At 34.0% G+C, this 23,810-nt stretch overlaps 1 protein-coding gene across 3 annotated transcripts; it reads right to left on the bottom strand.

Moving 5' to 3' along the window:
- Positions 1 to 3,276: 3,276 nt before the first annotated feature.
- Positions 3,277 to 22,725, bottom strand: LOC127874009 (neprilysin-like). 3 transcript variants are annotated; one of them, XR_008046495.1, is made up of 13 exons: positions 22,277 to 22,725; positions 12,488 to 12,616; positions 11,964 to 12,062; positions 11,384 to 11,461; positions 10,445 to 10,586; positions 9,584 to 9,642; positions 8,512 to 8,563; positions 7,458 to 7,591; positions 6,683 to 6,748; positions 6,287 to 6,391; positions 6,010 to 6,086; positions 5,504 to 5,571; positions 3,277 to 5,122 (listed from the first exon to the last, which is right to left on the bottom strand). XR_008046495.1 is itself a non-coding variant. In XM_052418117.1 (5 exons), the coding sequence occupies exons 2-5, from the start codon at positions 12,548 to 12,550 to the stop codon at positions 10,458 to 10,460; spliced, it is 369 nt and encodes a 122-aa protein (XP_052274077.1). In that variant the 5' UTR covers positions 12,551 to 12,616; positions 22,277 to 22,725; the 3' UTR covers positions 10,362 to 10,457. The 3 variants fall into 3 exon arrangements, 1 of the variants encoding a protein (XP_052274077.1); XR_008046496.1 differs by lacking the exons at positions 3,277 to 5,122; positions 5,504 to 5,571; positions 6,010 to 6,086; ... (1 more) ...; positions 6,683 to 6,748; positions 7,458 to 7,591 and adding an exon at positions 8,013 to 8,022; XM_052418117.1 differs by lacking the exons at positions 3,277 to 5,122; positions 5,504 to 5,571; positions 6,010 to 6,086; ... (3 more) ...; positions 8,512 to 8,563; positions 9,584 to 9,642 and having other exon boundaries at positions 10,362 to 10,586.
- Positions 22,726 to 23,810: the final 1,085 nt, after the last annotated feature.

Genomic DNA, 23,810 nt, shown 5'->3' with positions numbered 1-23,810 from the left:
GCTTAGTAGCAGGCGTAGTGTCAGGCTTAGATACCGGCGTAGTGTCAGGCTCAGAGACGGGCGCTGCAGCAGCGAAAGTCATCACAAGGAAAGCACAGAAAAATCATTTTCACGACGTTATGTTTTCTCTTGCTTGTTGTTTAATAGCAAATGTACGTCTGCAAACGAATTTATACCCGACACCGCCATCATGTATCTACCAACATGTCTCAAATTAAATCTTGTGTCATGTAGCTTAAAGGCAGTAAAATCAACACAATTAATTGAAATTATGAGTACCTAATTAATAAAAAAAATATATAAATGACATTGAAGCATGATGCGGCGTCTCATCTGGGTCTGCGCTGTTTGCTACAGGAATTTCTGTAAGAGCTATTCTAAATATAGAAATACATATACTTGACATCCCTAATTTTGGAAGTAAATTGATCCAATTTAGAAGGATGGGAGAGTCTACTAGGCATAAATGGGTTAATGTACTAAAAGAGGGCGTTAAGAGTAAGTACAGAGGAGGAGCAGGCTGCAATTACTGTAACTATTTATTCGATATTTACGTAACACTTGCCATTTTATTACTTTACGAGTGCTTATTATAATATAGTATGCAAGAAAGAATATATAACTTATAAAACACACTGGCAGATGATTCGCTTTCATTCAGTTACTGGTTTATGGCCAATTAACTCTCATGAAATTTAGGTAAACTTTATTCTTGTTTAGTTCAAAGCTAAAGCAAAAGTACCAGCAAAACATATAATATACATGTATATAACTTGTATAATAACTTGTAATCGTGCATCAACTATATACAATTCTTCAGTAAATTATCTCGTGTTTACCATGCATCAACACGTACTCTTGTTCTTTAGCGATATTGTGTCATTATCAGAGTAAAATATACATTAATTTATAATAACTGTTAGTTGTTAAATAATGTGAAAATTCATTAAGCCGCATGTCATGAATTAGTCAAGCCCATCTGTGCCATGCCACCAACTAACAAGGACTACAGCAGAAATGATGGATTTCTCCAGTGTGTAATTCTTGGTGTAATGGTATCATGGTTTTGTTAATCCCATAAATATCTTTAATGTTTTTGAAGATAAATCAATGGCATACTTTTTCCTGCGCGTAGGTCACTTATAACTATATTAAGGGATAACAATGATACCGTATATACTGATAGAAGGCATTGGGATTGTTCATGGACCATACCTCTTTCTTCAATAGTTACGGAGTAATTGGTCTATTTCTCTCGTTCATAACGCCTATTTGTATTGAACGAATTACACAATAACGCATAGTTATATTATATTGATAAAGCTGTACATAACTGACAATTACAAGATTAAGAACTCCTTCTACAACTTTTTATTGTCCATGGATTATTGTTTACGTGAAGAGCATGACATAATCACTTATGTTTGTGTAGAGCATTACTCAAAAGTGATACAAATAATACTGCATATAATTATAAAGATTAATGGAAGAGTAAATAGGAATACATGCACTAGTATTTGTTGTTGCATTAAATATTTTACGTTTTGTCTTTCCTGTAAGTATTGAAGTGATTACCCGTCCCCTCATCCCCACCCCGCATATATTGACAATTTCAGTTTAAATGACTTGCAAAGTATGATAACTTAAATATAACCTATTCCTATATGTGTAACCTATTCTTTGATAGTTTTTATGCAGTTGTCCGTGGCTTTGTTCTTGCTATTTTCCTACTTAACACATTTTAAATGTTGTGCCCCTCGTGAAATTTTCTATTTTTCTATTTTCTATAACAGGTATATAAGAACCTGATTAATAAAAAGACAATTTGACAACTGGGTGTAGTAGACAATAATAACAATCTTCATTTTCAAAAAAAAACTTAAAGGTTGAGATTTGATAATTTGGTTATATCTTTCCATACAGTTTGTTTTATAGCATACTTTCTTTATTGACTTATTATACGCGACGAGGATTGATTTATCAGTGGACTCGTCAAAATCTCAAACCACAACATAAACAAGTGTTTTTCCCATTCGGTTAACTTTCTTGTACAAGGCTTAGATCAATAGGTTTCGACGAAATTTAAAATACAAACACATATTTTAATAGGTCTTTTAAAACTTCAAATACTAGTTCTATAACTTAAAGGGATCTTTTCACGGTTTGGTATATTAACAAAATTAAAAAAATATGTTTCAGATTCGCAAATTTTCGTTTTAGTTATGATATTTGTGAGGAAACAGTATTACTGAACATTAACCATAGTCCAATATAGCCATTATATGTATCTTTTGACGATTTGAAAACCTAAAAATTATAAAGCGTTGCAACGCGAAACGATTGAATAATTTGGAGAGTTCTGTTGTCGTTTAAACTTACGAAACTACGAAGATTGCTTATTTAATGTATACAATACTTAATATAATGTATACAATACTTAATCTTGGTGTACCCGGCGGAATAGCCGAGACGGCTAAGGCCTTTTTACTTCAGACTAACTCCAGAACTCCGGGGGTCAGTGGTTCGAGCCCTGGTACCGGCTACTTTTTTTTCCTTTTTTAAATATTATTCTTAATTTTTTTACTGGAGCTTTTAAGATCCAATGTTTACATTTATCAATATAAAGCATTTAATGAAAAACTTCAAAATATGCCAAAATCTGTGAAAGGGCCCCTTTAACAGCTTTTTCGTTAGAATTTGTTTAGATCGAAATACATTTTCGCGGGAGTTTGTCACCTACAGTGACAAAGCTTTTTGAATTTTCGAATAAGTATATCGAGAAAGAACACGTACTGCGTATGCATTTACATGTGCGGTGAATGTCCTGCTAGATAGTTGTTGTTGAAATGACAATAATAACACATTATATAACAGAGAGGATTAAAATGTTGTTCTTTTTGTGTGATTTTGTACACTTGTAATGTGTACTATGTTACGGGAATAAAAATAGTTTTGGTAAATTCACCGTTGCGTTTATTTTGAATATTTGTATACACAATTATACGAGAGAACGACAATATCATAACGCCACTGCACGTGTCTCAAACTGTTGCCGCGTAATCTCGCCGTCGGGCATTGTATGGTATGTAACGTAAATAATTACAATACTAGGTGGAACATTATTTCGTAATGATTTACTACATCACATTGTTTTGAAATAGCAGCACATTTTTATTAATAGGAAACAATTTGGTGTATTTTATTTCAATGCACATGTTACAACAAATGTTTTAAAGAACAGTAGCACGTGTTCGTGTGGACAAAGTTGTAGCGCGCTAATTGTTCAGCGAATGAAGAAAAATGTATTTTAAAACTGATAACTGTTTCTATAAAGTAGCCTTCTTAATTGTTTCATCAAATAATCAATAACAATAATGTTATGTGGTGTTTACTGCATATACTAGTTCCAACACAGACAACATGAGCTAACTTAATGACTTCATGGCAAATTTTATTCATTTTAAAATGTTTAGTTTTGCTATGTAGCTGATATGTCCATTATTAATATTTGTTGTAATGCGGCTGGTGTTTTAAGTGAGCCATTGTGATCACCCGATGTTCGGCGTCTGTCGTTGAGAGTCGTGTGTCGTCATTATTGATCTTTCACCAAACATGAGACCATATTTTACATAAGATCTTTATGGAACATGGTTAGAATGTTTATCTTCGCAATAAGTGGACCCAGTTGAATGTGGATAACATGCGTCCAAAATTGGTAAACATGTCGAATTTTAGAAAAACTATGTTAAGGCAACACTAAAGACTCGACCTTGATGAAACTGAATCTGGGTCAAGTGGGTCTAAGACAATTGTCACTTGGTCAAGTCTTGGATAATTGGTGACCCTTGAATCTAGGTGGGGTCTTCAAGTTAATCAAGGCCCTTTTGTATCTTTGTGTTGTCTTATTTGAAGAAAACTATTAAGATTAAATATAATTTATCAACTGGAACATTAAAGTAAACACGTTCATAGTTCATAATAAAAAAGTAGATATTATTTTCTTATAAAAAAAAATATAGTGAATACATAGTTGGTGCCGAGATGGAGAAAGTTTATCCGGTGAGGCCTAGACCAAGAAAATAGGGCGAGCTATAACGATATCGATATATCCGGCATAATTGTAAAATATGCCGTTAACACATTTTATCAAAAACAAATGACTAATTGACTAAACTTAATAATTATTCTGGTCGGGCCTTTTACATGTACACAACATTTTTGAGGACCGAATGATTGCCGATTGTGTCAAGTAAAAATATCATGTTTTAAATGTTATATTTAAATGTTCATTTGAAAACTTTCCTATTGAAAATCAGAGAAAAAAAAATAACGAATCAAGAATGTGATTTTTTTCGGTTTGAAATGAAAAAAATGCAATAGCAAGACAAACCTCAATTGTATCGGCGGGTATATAGTCGGGCCGATTTTTCATATCTGAAAAGAATCAGATCGCGCCTCTTATACTGAAAAAAATAAACTATTGATTTCAACTGAAACCGTACTATATATTTGATTAATGACTTTCTTTGAGATTTAACACAGGCCATAAAAACAAAATTAAGTAAACGACCCGATTACCGGAATGACACTTTTAATCCAATGATCATAAAAAAATACAATGTCAACGGTATGCACTTCCATTTTCAGTTCTTTAATCCATTTATAAAAATGTATTTTAAACCACACTATTCGTTGAAAACGTTTTAAACGAATGCAAACTATTCTGACTTATTTACGAAATCGAATGACCGTACCGACGCAGGATTATTCGTTTACGCTTAAGCTCGCCCTATTTTCTTGTTCTTGACCTAACCGGATAAGCGTTCTTCATCTCGGAAACCATGTAAACTATATTAACTAATTTGTGTAAATATATTAGTAAGATTGTTTTAGATTGTTGTTTGTTCAATCTGAAGTTGCACACGTATGGCACATGTATTCATCTAAGTCTATACTTCCGAACATAAAGATGTTGATCTTTTTCTGTTTTTTTTTTCTTATTACAGGAATGATGATGATGATGATTATGATGATGACATAAATAGTTCAAATTTTTTAAATATCAAATGTCATTCATCAATAGTCGATATGTCACATCAAACACACGCCCAACTTCATAGTCCTGCAACACAAAGATGTAATATAATAATAACAAAAACAGTTTAACACTAACAACAAAGGGTCATTGTATAGGGCAACAAATAACTGTATTTTATCCTCACCTCTCCCCGGACCCCTCTACCCCAATCCATGACCCCCTAGTGGCTTGGATAGTTTTTGTGATAATATATTACTTATTGAGTTGAAAAGAAAATGCATTTTAAAAAGAAATCTCCGTTCGTATTTCAAACTGGTCGGCTTCCGGAGGGTCCGTGGTAGGTGCCGAGGGGGGGGGGGGAAGCACTTTGTATACTGCGGTGAGTGTATTATACAAGGTTAAATGTTAAATGGACGTATTTCGCCAAATATGATGAACTTCAATAAAAATACAATTAAGAATTACATTTCCGTTGACTCTGTTTTGTGTGTCGCGTCACACGCACATTCTTGTTCAGATGGGTACCGTGCACCCTGAATTTGGTGAAGAGTTTTTGTACATACATAGTACACAGGGAAAAAATCACCGTTGTTCTGCAGTACATATCAACGTATACAACTTTTACATACACATTGAAGATACAACTGAGCTAAATATACAATCCTGCCTCATGCCAGGACGACGGCTTGTTTAGAATACCGATTTGTGATAATGTATTGTCGAACATTTACCAGGATCTATATTTGTTATTATGTTTTTAAGCCAATATTTATTTCAGCAAATTGTATGAAGCACCGCATTTAAATTACTTCTGTCGATAGAGTTGAATGTTTTTTTAAGTCGAAAAAGTCATCATACATATACATCATATCATTTAGTGTTCATTGACGCTGTTAATTGAAGAGTTGCATTCTTGTCATTCTCTTCGGATGACATTTTATGCACTGTTTCATCTTACTAATGTGTGTTACCTGTAATCCGATATGCTATGTGTTCCCGTAAGAATGAGCGCCATCTTCGCTTGATCTCTAGTACTTGAGCACCAAATCTATTCAGTGAAAACACATTTGGCATTTTAATCGATCATATTTTCTAGTGTGTGCGTCTTTTCTCGGGTTTAAATTAAGCTGGATGGGCGCCAATAAACTTTCTTTTTCTTAAAAACATTGGTGCTTTTTACAGAATGCTTTGCTTATACGTTTAAAATAGCCAATTACCAACAAAAGAAACAGCTTTTAAAACAGATACCTGTGCAGCATTGAGAAAAAATAGCTGATTCGGTGTGTAGGGAAGTCCGGGTAGTTTCGGCTCCTCCTTGCCTCCTCTTGAACTGTTCACCCACTTCCGGTACGCCTTCAACAACGTTTATTTAAAAACACAACTATTATTCATGATATTTTACGCTTGCCTATGGTAATTATGTAATGAAGCCCTTTAAAATAGTTTTTTTGTATGCAGGGACTGTTTGATGAATGGGTCAATGTGTAATTTTTACACAGGAAACGCTTAATCGATGTTTTCACGATCACATATCCACTATTCTTAATTTAGATGTCTACACTTCCGACAATGGTATTAAATTAAAAAACTAACCAATTTAATAAAAAAAAGTTTAAATAAAGTGGGTATGTGTTTCAAACTTACTTTGAAGCTTGCTTTGATGCCACCGTTATCCGCAATGTTTTCTCCTAAGGTATTAATACCATTAATCTGAAAAGACATCATTCATGCGTTGTACTTATAATAGTGGTACTACTCGAATAGAATCTATAACATATTCTCAAAGTTACCTTAACGTTCAACCTAAAAATAAATATTTTTATTGAAAAGTGTTCGGGTTAAGGCAAAAATTTGTGAACACATTAACAGCCAAGATGTATAGAGTGTATTCATAATTTAACCTAGAGCCCTGCCTACATCTCATATGAACGTTACTAATAGTTTATAAGCACAGCATCTTATCTGTTCATTGCCCGATTTTGTTTAAAAAAATCTTTTAATACATGTCGACTGTAAATACATTTATTCTATCCGTTCCATCGATTTAAAACGGGTTATTCACTGGTTCAAATATTGAAAAATATTACTGAGTTAGTTTTTACATGCAGTCATTATAACGACGTATAAAGTTACAATTTCTAAGAAATTCCCCAATTTAATCATTTATTTAAAATGTAAAAACGGCGAAAAGGAATTAACTCAAATGAAATGTGTTGCTTTCGGTTGATTACCGATTTGAATCCGCTCTTGATCATGTAAATACAAATTTCAACTCGTGGCAGCGCCAAATGTGACAATATAAATGTCTATTATAAGTCGCGAATTAAATGAATATATATATATATATATATATATATATATATATATATATATATATATATATATATATATATATATATATATCCTCATGTATACCCACAGTCATGTTGCCTGTTCCTGGCACCACGTAGCCGTTGTACTGATCTATGATGCACTGAGCACGCTCCTCAAACTTCGAGCCGTCGTCCGCCGCCCATCAGGACTTAAGGTTTCCCTCTTTGTCATACTTACGGCCTGAAGTGCGAGATAAGCCGACTAATATGATGTTGAACATAACACTCCATATAGAACTCAAACTTACACAAAAAGATTCATCATTTTATTTTTTAAACATTTTTTTTCAATTACTTATAGATTTTTCAATATTTTATTCAAATCACGAAATAAGGTCAGCCTTGTTAATGAACGTCATGATGTACCAGCTCACTATCTTCGATTTTTCAATTTTATCCGTGTGGCCTACGTATAAATGAAATGGAAACATCCATATGTTGGAGGGTTTTCGGATGCCTTTGACTCATACAAACGGCCTCGAAAAATGTCGTATATGCAACGCGACAATTGTATCCCGTGACTTGGAAAATACAGGTTGAATACCTTGATCGTCAAAGCCGTGCGTGATCTCGTGACCGATGACGGACCCAATTCCCCCGTAGTTCAAATAGCTAATGTACACAAATATACACGCATAACATTATCATTGTATACAGTCAGGCATAACTTGAAATAGTTAAATTATCATGTATAGTTTACAATTTACATATTTTCATAGAATATGTTTTGCATCAAGTGAATCATTTCAAGGGCAAAACGTCGTGTATGAGTCAGAGGATGATGTCATCCTTTGTACAAGAATGCTTCCTCAGCATTAAATATTCCATTCTAATAACTGTCATACACATGGGACGAGAGTTCACATTTATTTATAATTGTTTTATGTTTCGCTTAACTGTTGCACAGTAGAACTCTTATTTGTTGTCTGAGGTTTCGTGGAATAATTATATAAAAAACTATTGCAAACGTATAGCAAAGATTACCATAAGATGGCAATATTCAAATCCAAGATAGATTTATATTACACGATATGCAATTGTATCAACAAGGCAAGTATATTTTATCAGCAACAACTTAGGTAAACTGGTTAAGCTACGTACGCAGGTTGGTCGTGTGAATAATATGGCGGTTGAAGAATGACAGCATGGAATACTAAAATGAAACATAAGAATGATTACACTTGATAAACCTAATAATGTTTATGCTTGAAATCATCAACAGGCATTACATTCTTACTTTACTTTTCTGTTCTCCTAAACTAAATTAAAAAAAAACAAACTATGTCTACGTTGAATTCCAAACTCCGCTTAAAGTGATCACAAAGGATTAATAGATACTTGTTATGCCCCAGGTAGGGTGGCATATAGCAGTTGAACTGTCAGTCCGTGTGTGTGTGTGTGTGTGTGTGTGTGTGTGTGTGTGTGTGTGTGTGTGTGTGTGTGTGTGTGTGTGTGTGTGTGTGTGTGTGTATGTCTGTCTGTCTGTGTGTGTGTCTGTCTGTCTGTCTGTCTGTCTCTGTCTGTCTGTCTGTCTGTCTGTCTGTCTGTCTGAATGCCTGCCTGTCTGCCTGCCTGCCTGCCTGCCTGTCTGTCTGTCCGTCCGTCCGTCCGTCTGTCTTGTTTGTCTGTCTGTCTGTCTGTCTGTCTGTCTGTCCGAAAACTTTAACATAGGCCATAACTTTTGCGAAATTGAATATAACAACTTAATATTTGGTATGCATGTGCATCTCATGGAGCTGCACATTTTGAATGGTGAAAGGTCGAGGTCATCCTTCAAGGTCAAAAGTAAAAAATAAAATCCAAGGGAAGTAATAAGCTTTAAAAGGGAGATATTTTCTAGACCTGCCAAATGATATATGGAGATTTTATCTCAAAGCGGCACAATAGGGGGCATTGTGTTTCTGACAAACACATCTCTTGTTTATTATGTTTATATGGCAGTTTTTGTAACAGCTGATTAGTTGTCCTACGTGTAATTATCGCAAGTTATACACAGTTAGTACATTATGTTATTATTATGTGACATTGGGTGAATTCTACATTTTGTGTCGGTTAAATTTGTTTCCTTTATCTTATGTGGACAAACTGTTACTGTTTAGTCAAGATATGAGTGCGAAATACTGTTTAGTCAAGATATGAGAGCGTAATACACCATTGAATCAAGTATACGTACTTATGGAATTACCAGTTGGTGAATAAATGGCATTCACGGTTGCTGGGGAAAAGTGCCACCTAAAAAAAAACATATAAAAGACCATACTGAATGCTGAATCTTTTGCAGAATAGCAAACAAAGAACCGCGTACCCAAGTCTTCAACAAATTTATCATTTTGATTCATAGGCTTTAGAGTCTTTTTATTATTTTTTTAGATTATTGAACCTGCGATTGTGAATACGTTCAACGCATGTTTTGACAACGACGACGGAATAAAAATAAAAACAGCTTTATGCGAATTAACTTTAAAATTTTGAAATAATATTCAAACATACAAAAAGGATGTACATTGGAGATGTGTGCGAATTAAACGTATAGTTTAAGCAAAAGTTATTTAACTTCCACGATAAAAGCAAAAGTAAAAGATCAATTTATTTGAAATGACTAAATAATGTTTTTTCTCGATTTAAGTCAACTGCAATTGCAATTTATGAAATGGTAGGAAAGGAGGAGGAATATATTGTACATAGGACTTTTTTAGAGTGAAGCTTATGCAATAAACAAAAATTACAAAATAAAACTGCCACAGTACAAGTTACGTGCTAGTTTTCGGCATTCTAGATTTTGATATACACATGTACCGGATTTCAGACGCATTTCAATATGCATATATAGGTATACTGAAACTTTAGAAACATTATCAGGAGTGAAACTGTTGATAAAACTCGACCGGGTAATTAGTGTAAGGTAAATGGACATGGCTGATTAAATCGAGACAATAATTACAATACGGCATACAATATGAAAACTTATTAAAGCATTGGAAAAGTAAATGCGAGAATCATGATGGACGTGCTGCGTTAGCCTGTTTCAATTCACCAAATACAGAGTGCTACAATCCGACGCTAGGAGCCGATTCTGATTTGTCAAAGTCCTTCCTCAGCTGCAGAAGTTTGCGTATAACCGAGGCCTTTTCGAAACTGGCAAGAGTCTTCAGAGGGTCGCTGTCGTCTACAGTCACCTTGGAAACAAATACCGAAATCATCAGTAGCCTTAGTAACGTACTGCATCATTCATAATAAGATACAACTGTTCAGCACAAATCATTTCGAATAAATTTATTTTGCTTAATTTAGAAGCTATAATCCATGTTACGTTTTCACATAACAAGTTGAGTCTTGAAATAAACGTGAGACATATTAATTTAGGCACTTTAATTCCAATTTTCGCTTATCTAGCATCGAATTAAAGTTACTGGGGCACATGAGAGGGCGTGGTATATATGTTCAGTAGTTTATAAAAAAAAATATTCAGATATCGTGCTTCTTACATGCAGGTATTCAAGCAAATGCTTTTGAAAAGAATTACTTTTTTAAGTATATTCGCAATCTTAGTATGGTTTGTTTGATATGAATGTACTAGGTCTATATCTAATATTTTAACACCCATGAATCATAGGAATAAACCTAGTAGTCAAGATATAGGCAACACAACGCATACATTTAACTTCAGTGAGAATTACTGTTGTGGGACAGGCAACGTTGATTCGCAAACGAAAACAACGACCGAATATTGCGTTGTTTTTATAAAGAGATGTTTATTCTTTCATTTGTGTACCTTTAACAAATACATGTGCATATGCGATATCTTAACCAACTAATATACAATAATTTAAGAACAATATACTGCTGTTGGTGATGATGATTATAATCAGTAGTATTAGTACAATTATCATCATGATTATTTATATTGTGTGTGTGTGTTTAATCAAAGATCCAGTAAAATAAATAGTAAAATAAATATGTTATAACTACTTACATGTTTTTGCATATCGTTCAGTTCGTCGTTTTTGTAGACAAGATCTTGGTAACCGATTTGTGTGTCTATGTAATTGGCCTGGAACAATACATAAAAAAGATAAACACTTTAGTAAAATAGCAACACCATTTCTGTCATAGTAATACAGACGAGCATTACACATACGAACAGCCACAAATAAACACAATTAGAATATACACATGCAAGCCGATATTACAAAAGGTTAATAGCAAGATAACTTCTTAAAGTTATACTATGATGGACTATATACATATTTAAGGTTAAGATAAGTATACAAAAGTTATTGTGTTACATTGTGTACAATAGATTAAATAGAGTAATATTACATATTTCCATATGAAGTTGTCATGTGAATGTGAAAATATTTACAGGTCCCCACACATGTATGTACTCATCATGCTCACTTACATTGTATACTTGTCAATTGGTTTTAGTTTAGAAAGAAGTCGTCTGGGGAAATGATATATGTTCATAATTATGTTGTTCTTATTTTTGTATGAAACAAAAAGATCAAGTGATAGCATTAAATTATCAACCGATTGGTCGGTGGTCTGTTTACCTTTTCCTTAGCAAACTGTTTGGTTGTGTAACTCATCCAGTCGAGGTGGTCAATCATTTCCATGAATGTCTCGCGTATCTTGTCTTCAAGATCCAATACCTAACATAGATAATATTTTAATCAATATGCATTCAGAAACTTGTGTGTATTTTTTTTATACATTTGTTGTTTACCGTTGAATAATTCACTATATTGAAGTAAAGCATACGGTGGTAAGTTTATCAGCGTTACACCATAACACACACCATTTGAGTGTTTGTCATGCGTAGCTATTTATTCTGATCAGTCGTTGTTTATTGTCCGTTTAACAAGGTTAACGATATTCTTTAATAAAAATGTATAACGTTTATCTCCAACTCGTTTTATTAATTTTATTTTGCCTTAATTGATCAAATTTTGAACACGGCTGGTAAAAATAAACAAAGTGAAGTTTCAGCTTCATCCGACTGAAAGAGACCTCATCATTCGGTTTTTGTAGACAGTGACCAGTAAACAAATGGTCTGAAACAAGACGAAAATGTTACATCTGTCTTGGAGTCATCCTTGAAAGCGGTTTCCACAAACAGCCGCCCAATCACTTCCGGCATGACAGCGTTCACAGTGGAGGCGCATTTCTGCCAGCGGGCGGGAACAGAAGAAGTCCCTGAAACCACCTGGCAAAGAATGGGTAAATTATAACAGTTTTTATTTCTTGACATTATAATGTAGGAAGAGAATCTTTTTCGTTTGTTCGCTTAATTTAACGTAAAATCGCCATTATATCTTAAAACTCGGCCAATACTATGATTCGACAAATCAGGATTAGTTCTGTATTCGTTCGGTCAGTAATTGATGGCTTTTCCGGGCGGCATTTTGAAAACACGTAATAGCTTTATACTTTAAGTTGTAATAGAACTTTTTATTTAAATGAATTGGCGAAAGTATACAAAATGAATTGTTAAACCATGAGGACAACGTGTTTGCGAAAGTATGTCACGACAACGAGCCAGAAAACAAATATTTACATCCACCTTCAATTTTAGCGTTTGTTTGTGCTTTTGTTGGCTTAAATTTGCTGTAAAATTGGATTAGATGCACGCCGGAAATAAAAGGGAATCGGCGAGTAAGCTGAGCTTTTGCTTTACCAACTCAACAAAACCATCTTAACATATTCACATTGACAACATATGAGTATTTTAAGCTGCAATGTGATTAAAGGGAAAGCCATTTTTGTCAGCATTTATGACGTATTCGATGTTTCAAATTTCAAACAATATAATGAGTCTATGCTGGAGTTCATGAATATGTTTTTGCAGAAAGCTGTTGAATATAAGTTTTTATTTATATGGAAATTATATAATTAATATAGTTAATTTACTTCTCCTTATACAATTGACTTCATATTGGCCTTGTTGTTAGAATTTCAGTAGGAAATAAAGGCTATTTTATAGAATAATGCCTTACTAAATTTCATTCGTTTAGTTTGTCAACTGACGTACTGTTCAGTTTATAAGACAAATGCTTCCTCAAAGCAAAAGTGACAATAACGTTATATTAACATCTTATAAATGTACTTACCATTCTGAACTTAAGCTTGCTTCCAATAGGAATAAGTTGCCATTTCGTTATATTACCATCTATGAAATGTACTGACTTTGCTATACTTAAGCTTGATTTCCTTAAATGTTTGCGATAGAAAGTCGATCGTTGAAACGACTGCCAGCCAAACAACATAGTTTACAAGCGTCCTGTGTCGAAAATAATTTTATTTTATTCTTTCCGGTGGTTTATAGAGAAATATTAGTGAATTAACACTGATAATTTCACTGTTTTAAACAGTGAAAATTAATTGTGAAAATTATCGATAAATTTCACTGTTTACTGTGAAATGACGTCATTTTTTTGACGAAATGACGTCATTATCCCAGCGAAATTCTTTAGTTAAACTCTTGAACAATGTATATATATACTGTGAAAAAAAGCATAAAATAAAAAGAAAATTTGTTGGATTTGGTGGAATATCGATTTTAATTCACTCGTGATCATAGAAAATATATTTTTTTCACTCGTGGCTGCGCCACTCGTGAAAATATTATTTTCTATGATCACTCGTGAATTTAAAACGATAATCCACCGAATCCAACAAATATCCTCTATGATATCCATATGAAAGTGTGTTTATTATTACGTGTTAGATGAACTATTTTGAAAATAACATTTGTATTTTTTTTCGTTTTTATGGATTTACATTAGTTATGTCACACTATTATACAGTTAGTACATCACACATTCATGTTATATGTATTAAGGTGTATTTAATTTTTATAGGTCACTTGTCAACAGTAATTATTAGGAACATTGCTAATTACATCCACAAATCATTTACATTCGTTCACGACATTACGTAAAAGGATCACTGAGGTTATGATACTTTAACATTTAAACGCTAAACTAATTAATTTATCATAATGATATATCTATTTTGGTTAGACGACATTAACGACACGCGAACTCACTAGGCCTTTCCTATAATACAACGTAGCGATGAAAAAGAAAACATGCAAATGCAATAAAGTTCACGTTTTGCAGAAATGAAAGGAAATGAAAACATAGTTTTTAAACCATTTTTCTTAAGATAATGAATTGCATACCAGAAGATTATGAATTGCATACCAGGTATGTACAGATTTAAGGAAGAATATTGCACCTTTTTCAAAAGTAAACTCGTTTCAGTCGTTTCGATTGTACTACTTATGTACTACTAAAGAACTTTCAAAGTGTTCGTATGTACTTTGTATTTATCGTGATAAACTTGTGTGTTTTTTCTGTTTTGCAGACTGCCTCGTGAATACCTGTTATATAGCGAATGCTTACGAGTAATAGATTAATAAAGCAATATAAGTTTTTTTTATTGAAAGCCAAACATAATGCACTATATTTTATAGTATTAATATCACGAACAACTTTAACATTAATGAATAAAAAACTAGAATAAAGGTTAAGAAGAAACAGTCACAAAATAGAGTGCACACAGTTGCATATAGTGAATGAGGTCAGAAGTAAATCAAAGTACTGACAGTACTGGTGTGACGATGCTTTTGAGAGGATGGATATAAAAGCATCAAGTTAAGTTTATCTACATCACCACAATCACCACAATTGTGTATGTTGGTACGAAAAAAAAATTTGGTACAAAAATTTTGCGAAAAAAATTTGGGTATGAAAACAAATTTGGGTACGAAAAAATATTTGGGAACAAAAAAATTGGGACCGAAAAATTTTTGGGTACGAACAGAAAATTGGGGATGAAAAAAAAATTGGGTACGAAAAAAAAAGTGGGTACGAACAATTTTAGGTACGGAAAAAAAATTGGGGGAACGGGAAAGTAGTACCTGTGGGGAACTTGACCCACACTCGCACATTTTCGGCCCTTTCCGTCAAACATCAGATAAGTTCCTCGAAGGCAATAGTATGAATACACATTTCGGAAGCGGTAATGCGGTCCTACCTACGCACGTCAAAATGTAAGCGAAATATTTACACAAATCTGTCAGGAATGATTGAATTAACGAAGAAAATCGTGTATTGATGTAAGTTTTTTGAAGAAATTTGCAGAAAATATATTTAACAAGAGCTGTGTTTGTGAAACCCAATGCCCCTTGCTGCGCAGCTTTGAAGCCATATATTTTACCTTTGACCTTGAAGGATGGCCTTGACCTTTCACCACTAAAAATGTGCAGCTCCATGACATACACATGCATGCCGAATATGGAGTTGCTATCTACAATTTTGCAAAATTTGACCTTTGACCTTGACCTTGAAGGATGACCTTGACCTTTCACCAATCAATATGTGCAGCTCTATGAGATACGCATGCACGCCAATATTGAAAATGTTATGGCCAATGTCAAAGTTTTCGGACAGACAGACAGACGCTTTATATTTGACATTTGACCTTGAAGGATGACCTTCACCTTCACCTTTCACAACTGAAAATGTGCAGCGCCACGAGATGCACATGTATGCCAAATATCAAGTTGCTATGTTCAATATTAAAAAAGTTATGGCCATTAAAGTTTTCGGACGGACGGACAGACTGACACACTGACTGACTGACTGACTGACAGTTCAACTGATATAGGCCATCCTACCGGGGGCCTACAAAGCAACGGCGATATTTTTCTCAGCCACATAATTGTTAATAGTTTGATATCACAAAATGAAACTGAAAGTAGAACTGTCAAAAATGACAACCTGTCAACGTGTTGTTTTTGCTGGCACGAGAGGGCGATTACACTCAATGTGTTCACATTTTGACCATAGGCTTTGTCAATGACCTTTATAGTATGGGTAGCTTTGATATTATTTATTGCTATCATGTAATTGCATGATTGTGTATATGTTTACAATACACAAAGCATAACTAATGATATAAATATACTGATTGAGCTTATAATAATCTGAGAACTATAGCCAGGTCAATTAAGGACTTAAAATACAATTTTGTGTCCTGATTTCATAAAGAAATGACCATGCATGTCCTAGATTTCAAATTCAAGGCCCTGGTGTGACACATTGGTAGCATTACCGTTAAACTGTTACCAGGCTTATGAAGTTAGTTTTTTATTGAACTATCTAAGGAAATCTAAATCAGGCACTGATTTTTCTTGTTTTAATACAGTCATAGATCAGTTGTGGCCTCTAAGTAATGACCAATTTTTGCTTACTTGTCACACCCTTAAAACTTTCCACACGTCTATAATAGCAAATCTGGATTTAGGTGATCTTCAATGGTACATTTAAACTTTAGCTCTGTTACAAGAGTGCTGGTAAAGTCCAGTCACATATTTAAATCTAGGCCATGTCAAAATCAAAGTGTCAAAGACAAATGAAAGCGTTCATTAATTATTGTCCAGTTGTTTACTACTGCTGTAAGTTTTTATATAATATGACTGATGAACATCATGTGAGAGAAAATTCACATTATCATTGTATATCAGGTTTAGCAGCCTTTTAGATAACAAAGTATGCTTGTTTTCAATGTCGCTTCTGGGGATCAACCCCGTAGGGCTTTTAGGAAGATTCTGAAATTTTCGATCCCTCGAGAGCTACCAAACCAAAAATTAAGTCAAATATTGCCGACTCGGTTTTTTGAGTCGGTTCATGAGGGATAATGGAGCTCGATTGGTTATTGTCGGCTCTAGTACTACTTACATGTACCCCGGGTACTCTTAAGTATACTTACATGTACCCTGGGTACTCTAAGTATACTTACATGTACCCCAGGTACGGTAAATAAACGTAATTGTACTCGGTCCATATTAGACTGTACCCGAGTTGTATTCGCGCCCAAAATCCGATGTCGTATTTTAACCCGCAACCGATTATCTTAAACACACTTCTCTTAAAAAAACACCGCATCAACATGCTTTTTGAGTATGTGTTCCGATAATATAGAGGCCATTCTACAGAACATTGACATAAATGTGCAGAGCTTAACACTAAGGCACGTCCGAACGACATTCACTGCCTGTACCTTGGTCCGGGTTAGCCAATGTCCCTGGAACATGCCCGACCGGTCGTGTGTATTTTGGGCGGGATTATATGTTCTTTATCAATAAACTGCGTTTTAAATAAGCTTTTCAAAGATGCACAAATCTTAATACAGTACGATCAGATGACAATTAAATCCCAGAGTGAGTTCGGAGACAACAAACGGATCGTATCTCGAAATAGATTCGGAACCCCCTGATTGCAATCAAATAGAGGCCGACAATTCAGAAAATCCCCGGCGGTTTTCCTGGTAAAACACGTCAGTCCCTATTTTTAAACGGAATGCCGCTAGACACGGTTTTTGATTGGTTTCCTCGAAGTGACGTGTTTTCTCAATGAAAATACGTTGGAAACTAAAAGCCGGGGTAGCCCAGGATCGTCCGGAATGATGAAGGTATAAAACTCGACATTAACACAAAGTAACTATAAAATTAATAGTTATTTATCAATTTTAAATAACTTTAATTTGTTGTCATTATGGTAAAGTTATTCCATCCTTTAGACGATTAATAAATCCATTTAGAGGAAGATAGAGACTTTATTTAGATTAGAAGTGTTTTGACAATATTTTTTACGCAATTAAATTAGCAAAACTAATATTAATGGTCGATCCCGGCTTTTAGTAGAGAGTTAACCCTGTACAATTGTTACAACTACCGTAACACGTTATTTTGCTAAGATTCACTTACCATTTCTTGTAAGACGGTAACCCGGCAATCTATGTAAAAAAGTTTTTAACGTTCATGTCGTTGTTTAAGTTTGGCTTTACGGGTGGGCATGGGGGTTCCTCGGATACGAAAGGAAAAGGGAAGGAGGAAAGTAAGAGAAAGTATGAGGAAATAAAAAAAAACAAGAAAATTTCTCCAGAAATGGCGTGAAGATTACAAATAGTTGTCTTAAATAGATGAATATTGAATTCAATAGCATTAGTAAGGCAAGCTTATAAGAAAGATTTTATCATAATTGCGCATCTCCAAGCACAAGAAAATACGAGTTGAATGATAAATATAAAGGTTTTTATAATACTTGGGTCAGGGCACATGAAAGATTGGTCAGGGCTAGTAGGTTCTGCATTTACTAGCCCGAACGGGCTAGTTGAAAAAAAGTTAGTGTTAAGCCCTGATGTGTATATATAATTATTACAAAAAAATAGTCGACAACGACTGATTTAGGGTTAAATTTCCCGGGTACATTTTAGTATATTTACCGTACCCGGGATACATGTAAGTATACTTAAGAGTACCCGGGGTACATGTACGTAGTACCCGAGCTGACAATGAACAATCGAGCGATACTGGAAGGTGCAACATCTCTCACGCCCCCTAGCATCGCCTTTAGCAGTATTCAATTCTCAACAGGAAAGTGCTGGAGGTATTGATCCCGAGGGACAAGAAAACCAATTGATTAATGTTCGAAATAAATAATTTGATTAATGACAATTCTATTATTTGAGCCAGGTCACAGGAAAAGCGCAGTCAAATCAGTATCCAATTAAATTATTTGTTATTGTCAGAAAAACGCTTTTAAGCAAACAGCTTTCAAGCGACTGCAGGCTGATCTAGATCCAAACTGGCCACAATCGCCTTAATGTCTCTTTTACTGTGACACAGTTCATTTAATTTTAAAATGATAAAAAGTAGTAACACTAAGAAAGAGTATACAAACCAGTCAAGAGTTTGAAATCAATGTTGAATTTCAGGACAGCTTGGTGATCTGCAAATCCCCGATGAAATGTTGATATCGGGTATCATAGTCATTCAATAAGTCGCAAAACTAGTGTTGTCATAAGCGGAGATTTAGTGAATAAATAATTCATATATCCTAAATGACAGCTTCTAAATAGCGAAACAAGCCAATTTATGCAGTAAGAAAGTTTTGAATCGAGACTCTCATGGGGGCGGCCATTGTTGAATTTTGAAACACGAACGACAACTCTGCTAGGAGAATGTAATCAATGACGAGCAATCTCCTACGCAGTGGCGAATGCAAAAGGGAAGTAACCTAAAAAATCGAGTTATCTCAATCGGACTGGCTCGGTCTTTTACATAGGTCGCCATTGTGTAATTTTTTTAGATGGTTATCAAACCTTGGACGATGCTGTTTCAGCATCGTCAAAAAGCATTTCAATAATTTATTAATTAAGTTACTATTCCAACCTATTAATTTATCTATTGCATGTAACGATTGCTTATCATAGAGCCATGTAGCTTGAGGAAAGTATAGGTTCACATCGTTTTATTTTTTTTATCTTAAGTTTGATATATTGGCAGCCGAAGCACGGGTCCTACACTAAACGTTACCTAATGTCTTTAAACCATAGAAGACATTCTTATATAAATTGACTTTTTATTATGTATACATCTCGGGACAGAATGAGAGAAACGAGCGGGGCAAGCCTCGCCATGTAAACCTTTCTTCACTCGTGGGATAAATTTAAGTACACAATCACACTAACATAGTATTCTCTATTAGTTAACACTTAATAGCTGAAAATTGCAGCTCTGATTCAAAATAATTCTCAACGTTCATGTGTAAATTAGGTAGAAGTGCTGAGGCACACCCTTGGTCCTCACATAATGCAGCTTTAGGCGCGTAAGGACCTCATAAACTTAAAGATACGCATACAGATTAACGAGCGTTTCAAATACATAGAACATGTATAATGTTTGCTTAAGTGTTCAAAACACTGTAGGCCCGCTCAAAGAACATGTGTTCACATGAGTTGTGTATGTTATTATCAAACATATCAAAATTGTTTTATTTAGTGTCCGTATATCTTTAATATTGTTAATATTTAACATATGAATTCCCCCATCAATTAATAAAAATGGCCTTATTCTAGTTGTAATGATTAATGTATCTAAAATACATATTTTTCAAAAATTATATGTATGTACAAATGAAGTAAAAACATGTTTAAAATATGTTTAAAGTAAGTAAGAACATAAGTTTATTGACACTTAATGCTTACATCATAAATATTTAAAATAATTGTCCGCAATAGTTCTTAGAACAGACATGGTAAAGTAGTTTTCCTTCCACACCTTTCTGCCTCGTATACATGTATATGGACCGTGCTCTGTGAAAAAGGGGTTTAATGCATGTGCGTAAAGTCTTATTATATTAGCTTGTGCATTCCGCACAGGCTAATCAGGGACGACACTTTCCGCTTTAAGGATATTATTTAAAGAAGGTCTCTGCTTAGCTAATATCCAGTTTAGGCGAAAAGTGTCGTCCCTGATTCGCCTGTGCGGACTGCACAGTCTAATCTGGGACGATACTTTACGCTCATGCATTAAACCCCCTTTTCACAGAGCGCGGCGCATATTTATCGTGAGTCACTGTGATCATTCTCAATTCACTGGTCAAGTGTATGGATTTTTTTTTAAGTAATCAAATATGATATATATCATGTTATTCACAAACCCGAACGAACCATTTAGTGCATGATCGCATCTGTTTTCCATAAGACCTTGTGTAACGAGAATATTTCTTGAATGGGCCCGCTTTTAGTTTATGTTTACTATAAAGAAAATCAACACACGATATTTTGCGCGAAATTTGCTTAATATAATGTGTCGTTTAAAATGTCGTTGAATGTCATATATCGTGCTCTATTGGTTAAAGTCGACAGTTAACAATTGCACGTCATTTACGCGATATAATGTTTAAAATGTCGCCTCTTGTCTGAAATGTTGCGTGTCGTATCGCCCTTTGCGATCAAAACATGACAATCAACTCGACGCACAACACGACACCGCCATTTTACACTGGCAATGGACATTTTTTTCCTGGCAAATTTAATGATGCAATGCAACAATTAATTGCTGGAATGACACGTATCATGATTAACACAACGCACTTCAAAAAAATTCCATTTATATTATTCTTCACATTGCATGTCAATTTGTGAATAAATGTAGTTGAAAAATTGAACAATACTATTTTTTTCTGTAAATCGTAATGTATGTTTTTCATCATCATCATCATCATCATCATCATCATCATCATCATCATCATCATCATCATCATCATCATCATAATCATCATTATTATTATTATTATTATTATTATTATTATTATTATTATTAATATCTATACACAATAATACAAATATACTTTTATGGTATTAGTTGTAGTTCCGTTAATCTAAGTGAAATAGCAAATATGGTTCATGTATAAACCTTCTTTTCTTTTTCCATTTTTCATTGTTGAAGCGTTCTCAAGAAATCGTGCAGACACGAAATAATATATGAACCGGCCATCCGACCATCTTTGAAAGAGCATGCAATGTATCATTAGTATACAGGTCGACAATAAGGATGCGATAATTATGACCTGATCAATCGTCTTATATTGTTATAGATATGCCTGTTGTGTCGTTATGCCGTTATTGACGTAATACAAATAAGCTCAGTTGAATTATCCCAAGGAATATACGGAATATTACGCTAGTCAATAGTTCCAAGAGTTGTTATCACTCGAGTGGCTTGTGTGATGACGTATCACACGAGAGGCGGAGTCTCGAGTGTGATGCGAAATAGCACACGCCACGAGAGTGATACAAACTCTTGGAACAATTGACTAGCGTAATATTCCTTTTATTATATACAACAACTAACGAAAACAGTTAACAAATGTATTTTTTACTTTGACAAAACTGACAAAACAATTACTAAAACGGTACGCCATAGTTTATTTAAGACGCGTATGAATACAGTTTATGTGAATTAACGTGTAAACATTCGAACCGGGAAAACACAGGTTTCCGGCACGCTTACCTTATTGCCATCGTTAATCCAATTTTTATAACAATTAAGTTGACAACTTTAATCCGATGTTTATAACAAAAATGTTTAAACGATATCCACTTCTATCTTCCATGTCTTTATCGGAACTAAGTTCAAACCACACTATTTTAGTGTATTCCTATCGAAATATATCCTACCGCAACCCAAATTCGACGACACCTAAATTCGACGATGTTCTATTTGTATTGATTAAATGGATGGTTATTGTCTTGGAATCATTTCAAAGTAATACAGACGAGTTTAAAATTATTATTTTGTGCTATTAAACATTTCATTATTTCTTTCATTATTTGCTAAATATTGCTTCATGTAACCGTTACATCGTCGAATTTGGGTCACATAGGGATACATTAATGCATGATAAACACACACTCCAAAATACGTTTTTAACACAAAGTTTACTGTTAAAAAACACCACGTCCGACATGTCCTTACAGAGTTTAGATAAAACATTTGTGTTTTGTCACAGAAATGACGTCACACGATGTACTACGTAATATATTTCGTAATATAAAATATTTCTATTTTCGGTTCGTGTAATGTGACGTCATTAAATGGGTCGAAGAAAGTAGTCCGGCTAGTATGGTAATACGGAATTGGAAACAGCGAGTAGCGTAATACGGGATTTTTCATTTCAACGATTGATACAACCTGTATTTTGTTAAAAGCATTAAACAGGTATATAATAAATTAAATTATTATAACTCTCTCATTATACTCCTTTAATTGACGTTTCGGCATAATGCCTTCAGTCAGGTAATACAAATAATTATTATAAAATGTGTCCCACTATATGTTTATTGTAAATAGAACTACATAGTAAGACTATTTAAACTGACATCTGTACATTTTAAAAGAACATGTATAATGCACTCTCATCATCACATGCAATTGTACACCACACTGTAATGCTAAACATCAAAATGATATATTTTAAATTGCAATTAAATCAAGAACAGCTATCGCTGCTGCTTTTAGTACTACTACTTGATAATAATACAGATACAGCTCTTACCTTGTCTCATTCATAGTTGGTTCACGACTGTTCAGTTCATTTTAATTTTCTCTTAATTTCCGTTTCTCATCCGACAAATAAGATTTTTTGTCTTATTTGATCGAGTCCGGCCTTCGACACGCTATGTTAATATGAACAATGTCAGTACAAACAGTAAATGATATAAAACTTTTGTTGTAAGTAGTCATTTGTTAAATGAATCATTTCATATGAATATGTAACTTAGTTTTCGTTGCCCTAAAAACGCGGTGTTACAATGAATCTCCCTTGTTAATTTAAGCATTGTAATTTGTGTGAATCCATTTTAAGAAGACAATACTGTATCAGCCAATGGTGATCTGATCCAGCAATCGGCATGTTCGAGTTCTTAAGTGCCATTTTAAAGCAAACAATTACAAATAAATTACTTCTTATTAATATATAGCCATGTATAAATTGTATTAAAGAAAATTCTCTGCTTTCAATAGCACTTATATCATAATAATCTTT

Source organism: Dreissena polymorpha, chromosome 3 (genome assembly GCF_020536995.1).
Source record: "Dreissena polymorpha isolate Duluth1 chromosome 3, UMN_Dpol_1.0, whole genome shotgun sequence".
In the NCBI taxonomy this organism is placed as follows: Eukaryota; Metazoa; Mollusca; class Bivalvia; order Myida; family Dreissenidae; genus Dreissena; species Dreissena polymorpha.
The sequence above is the reverse complement of the archived record's forward strand: the minus strand, read 5'-3'. Positions and strand labels throughout refer to the sequence as shown.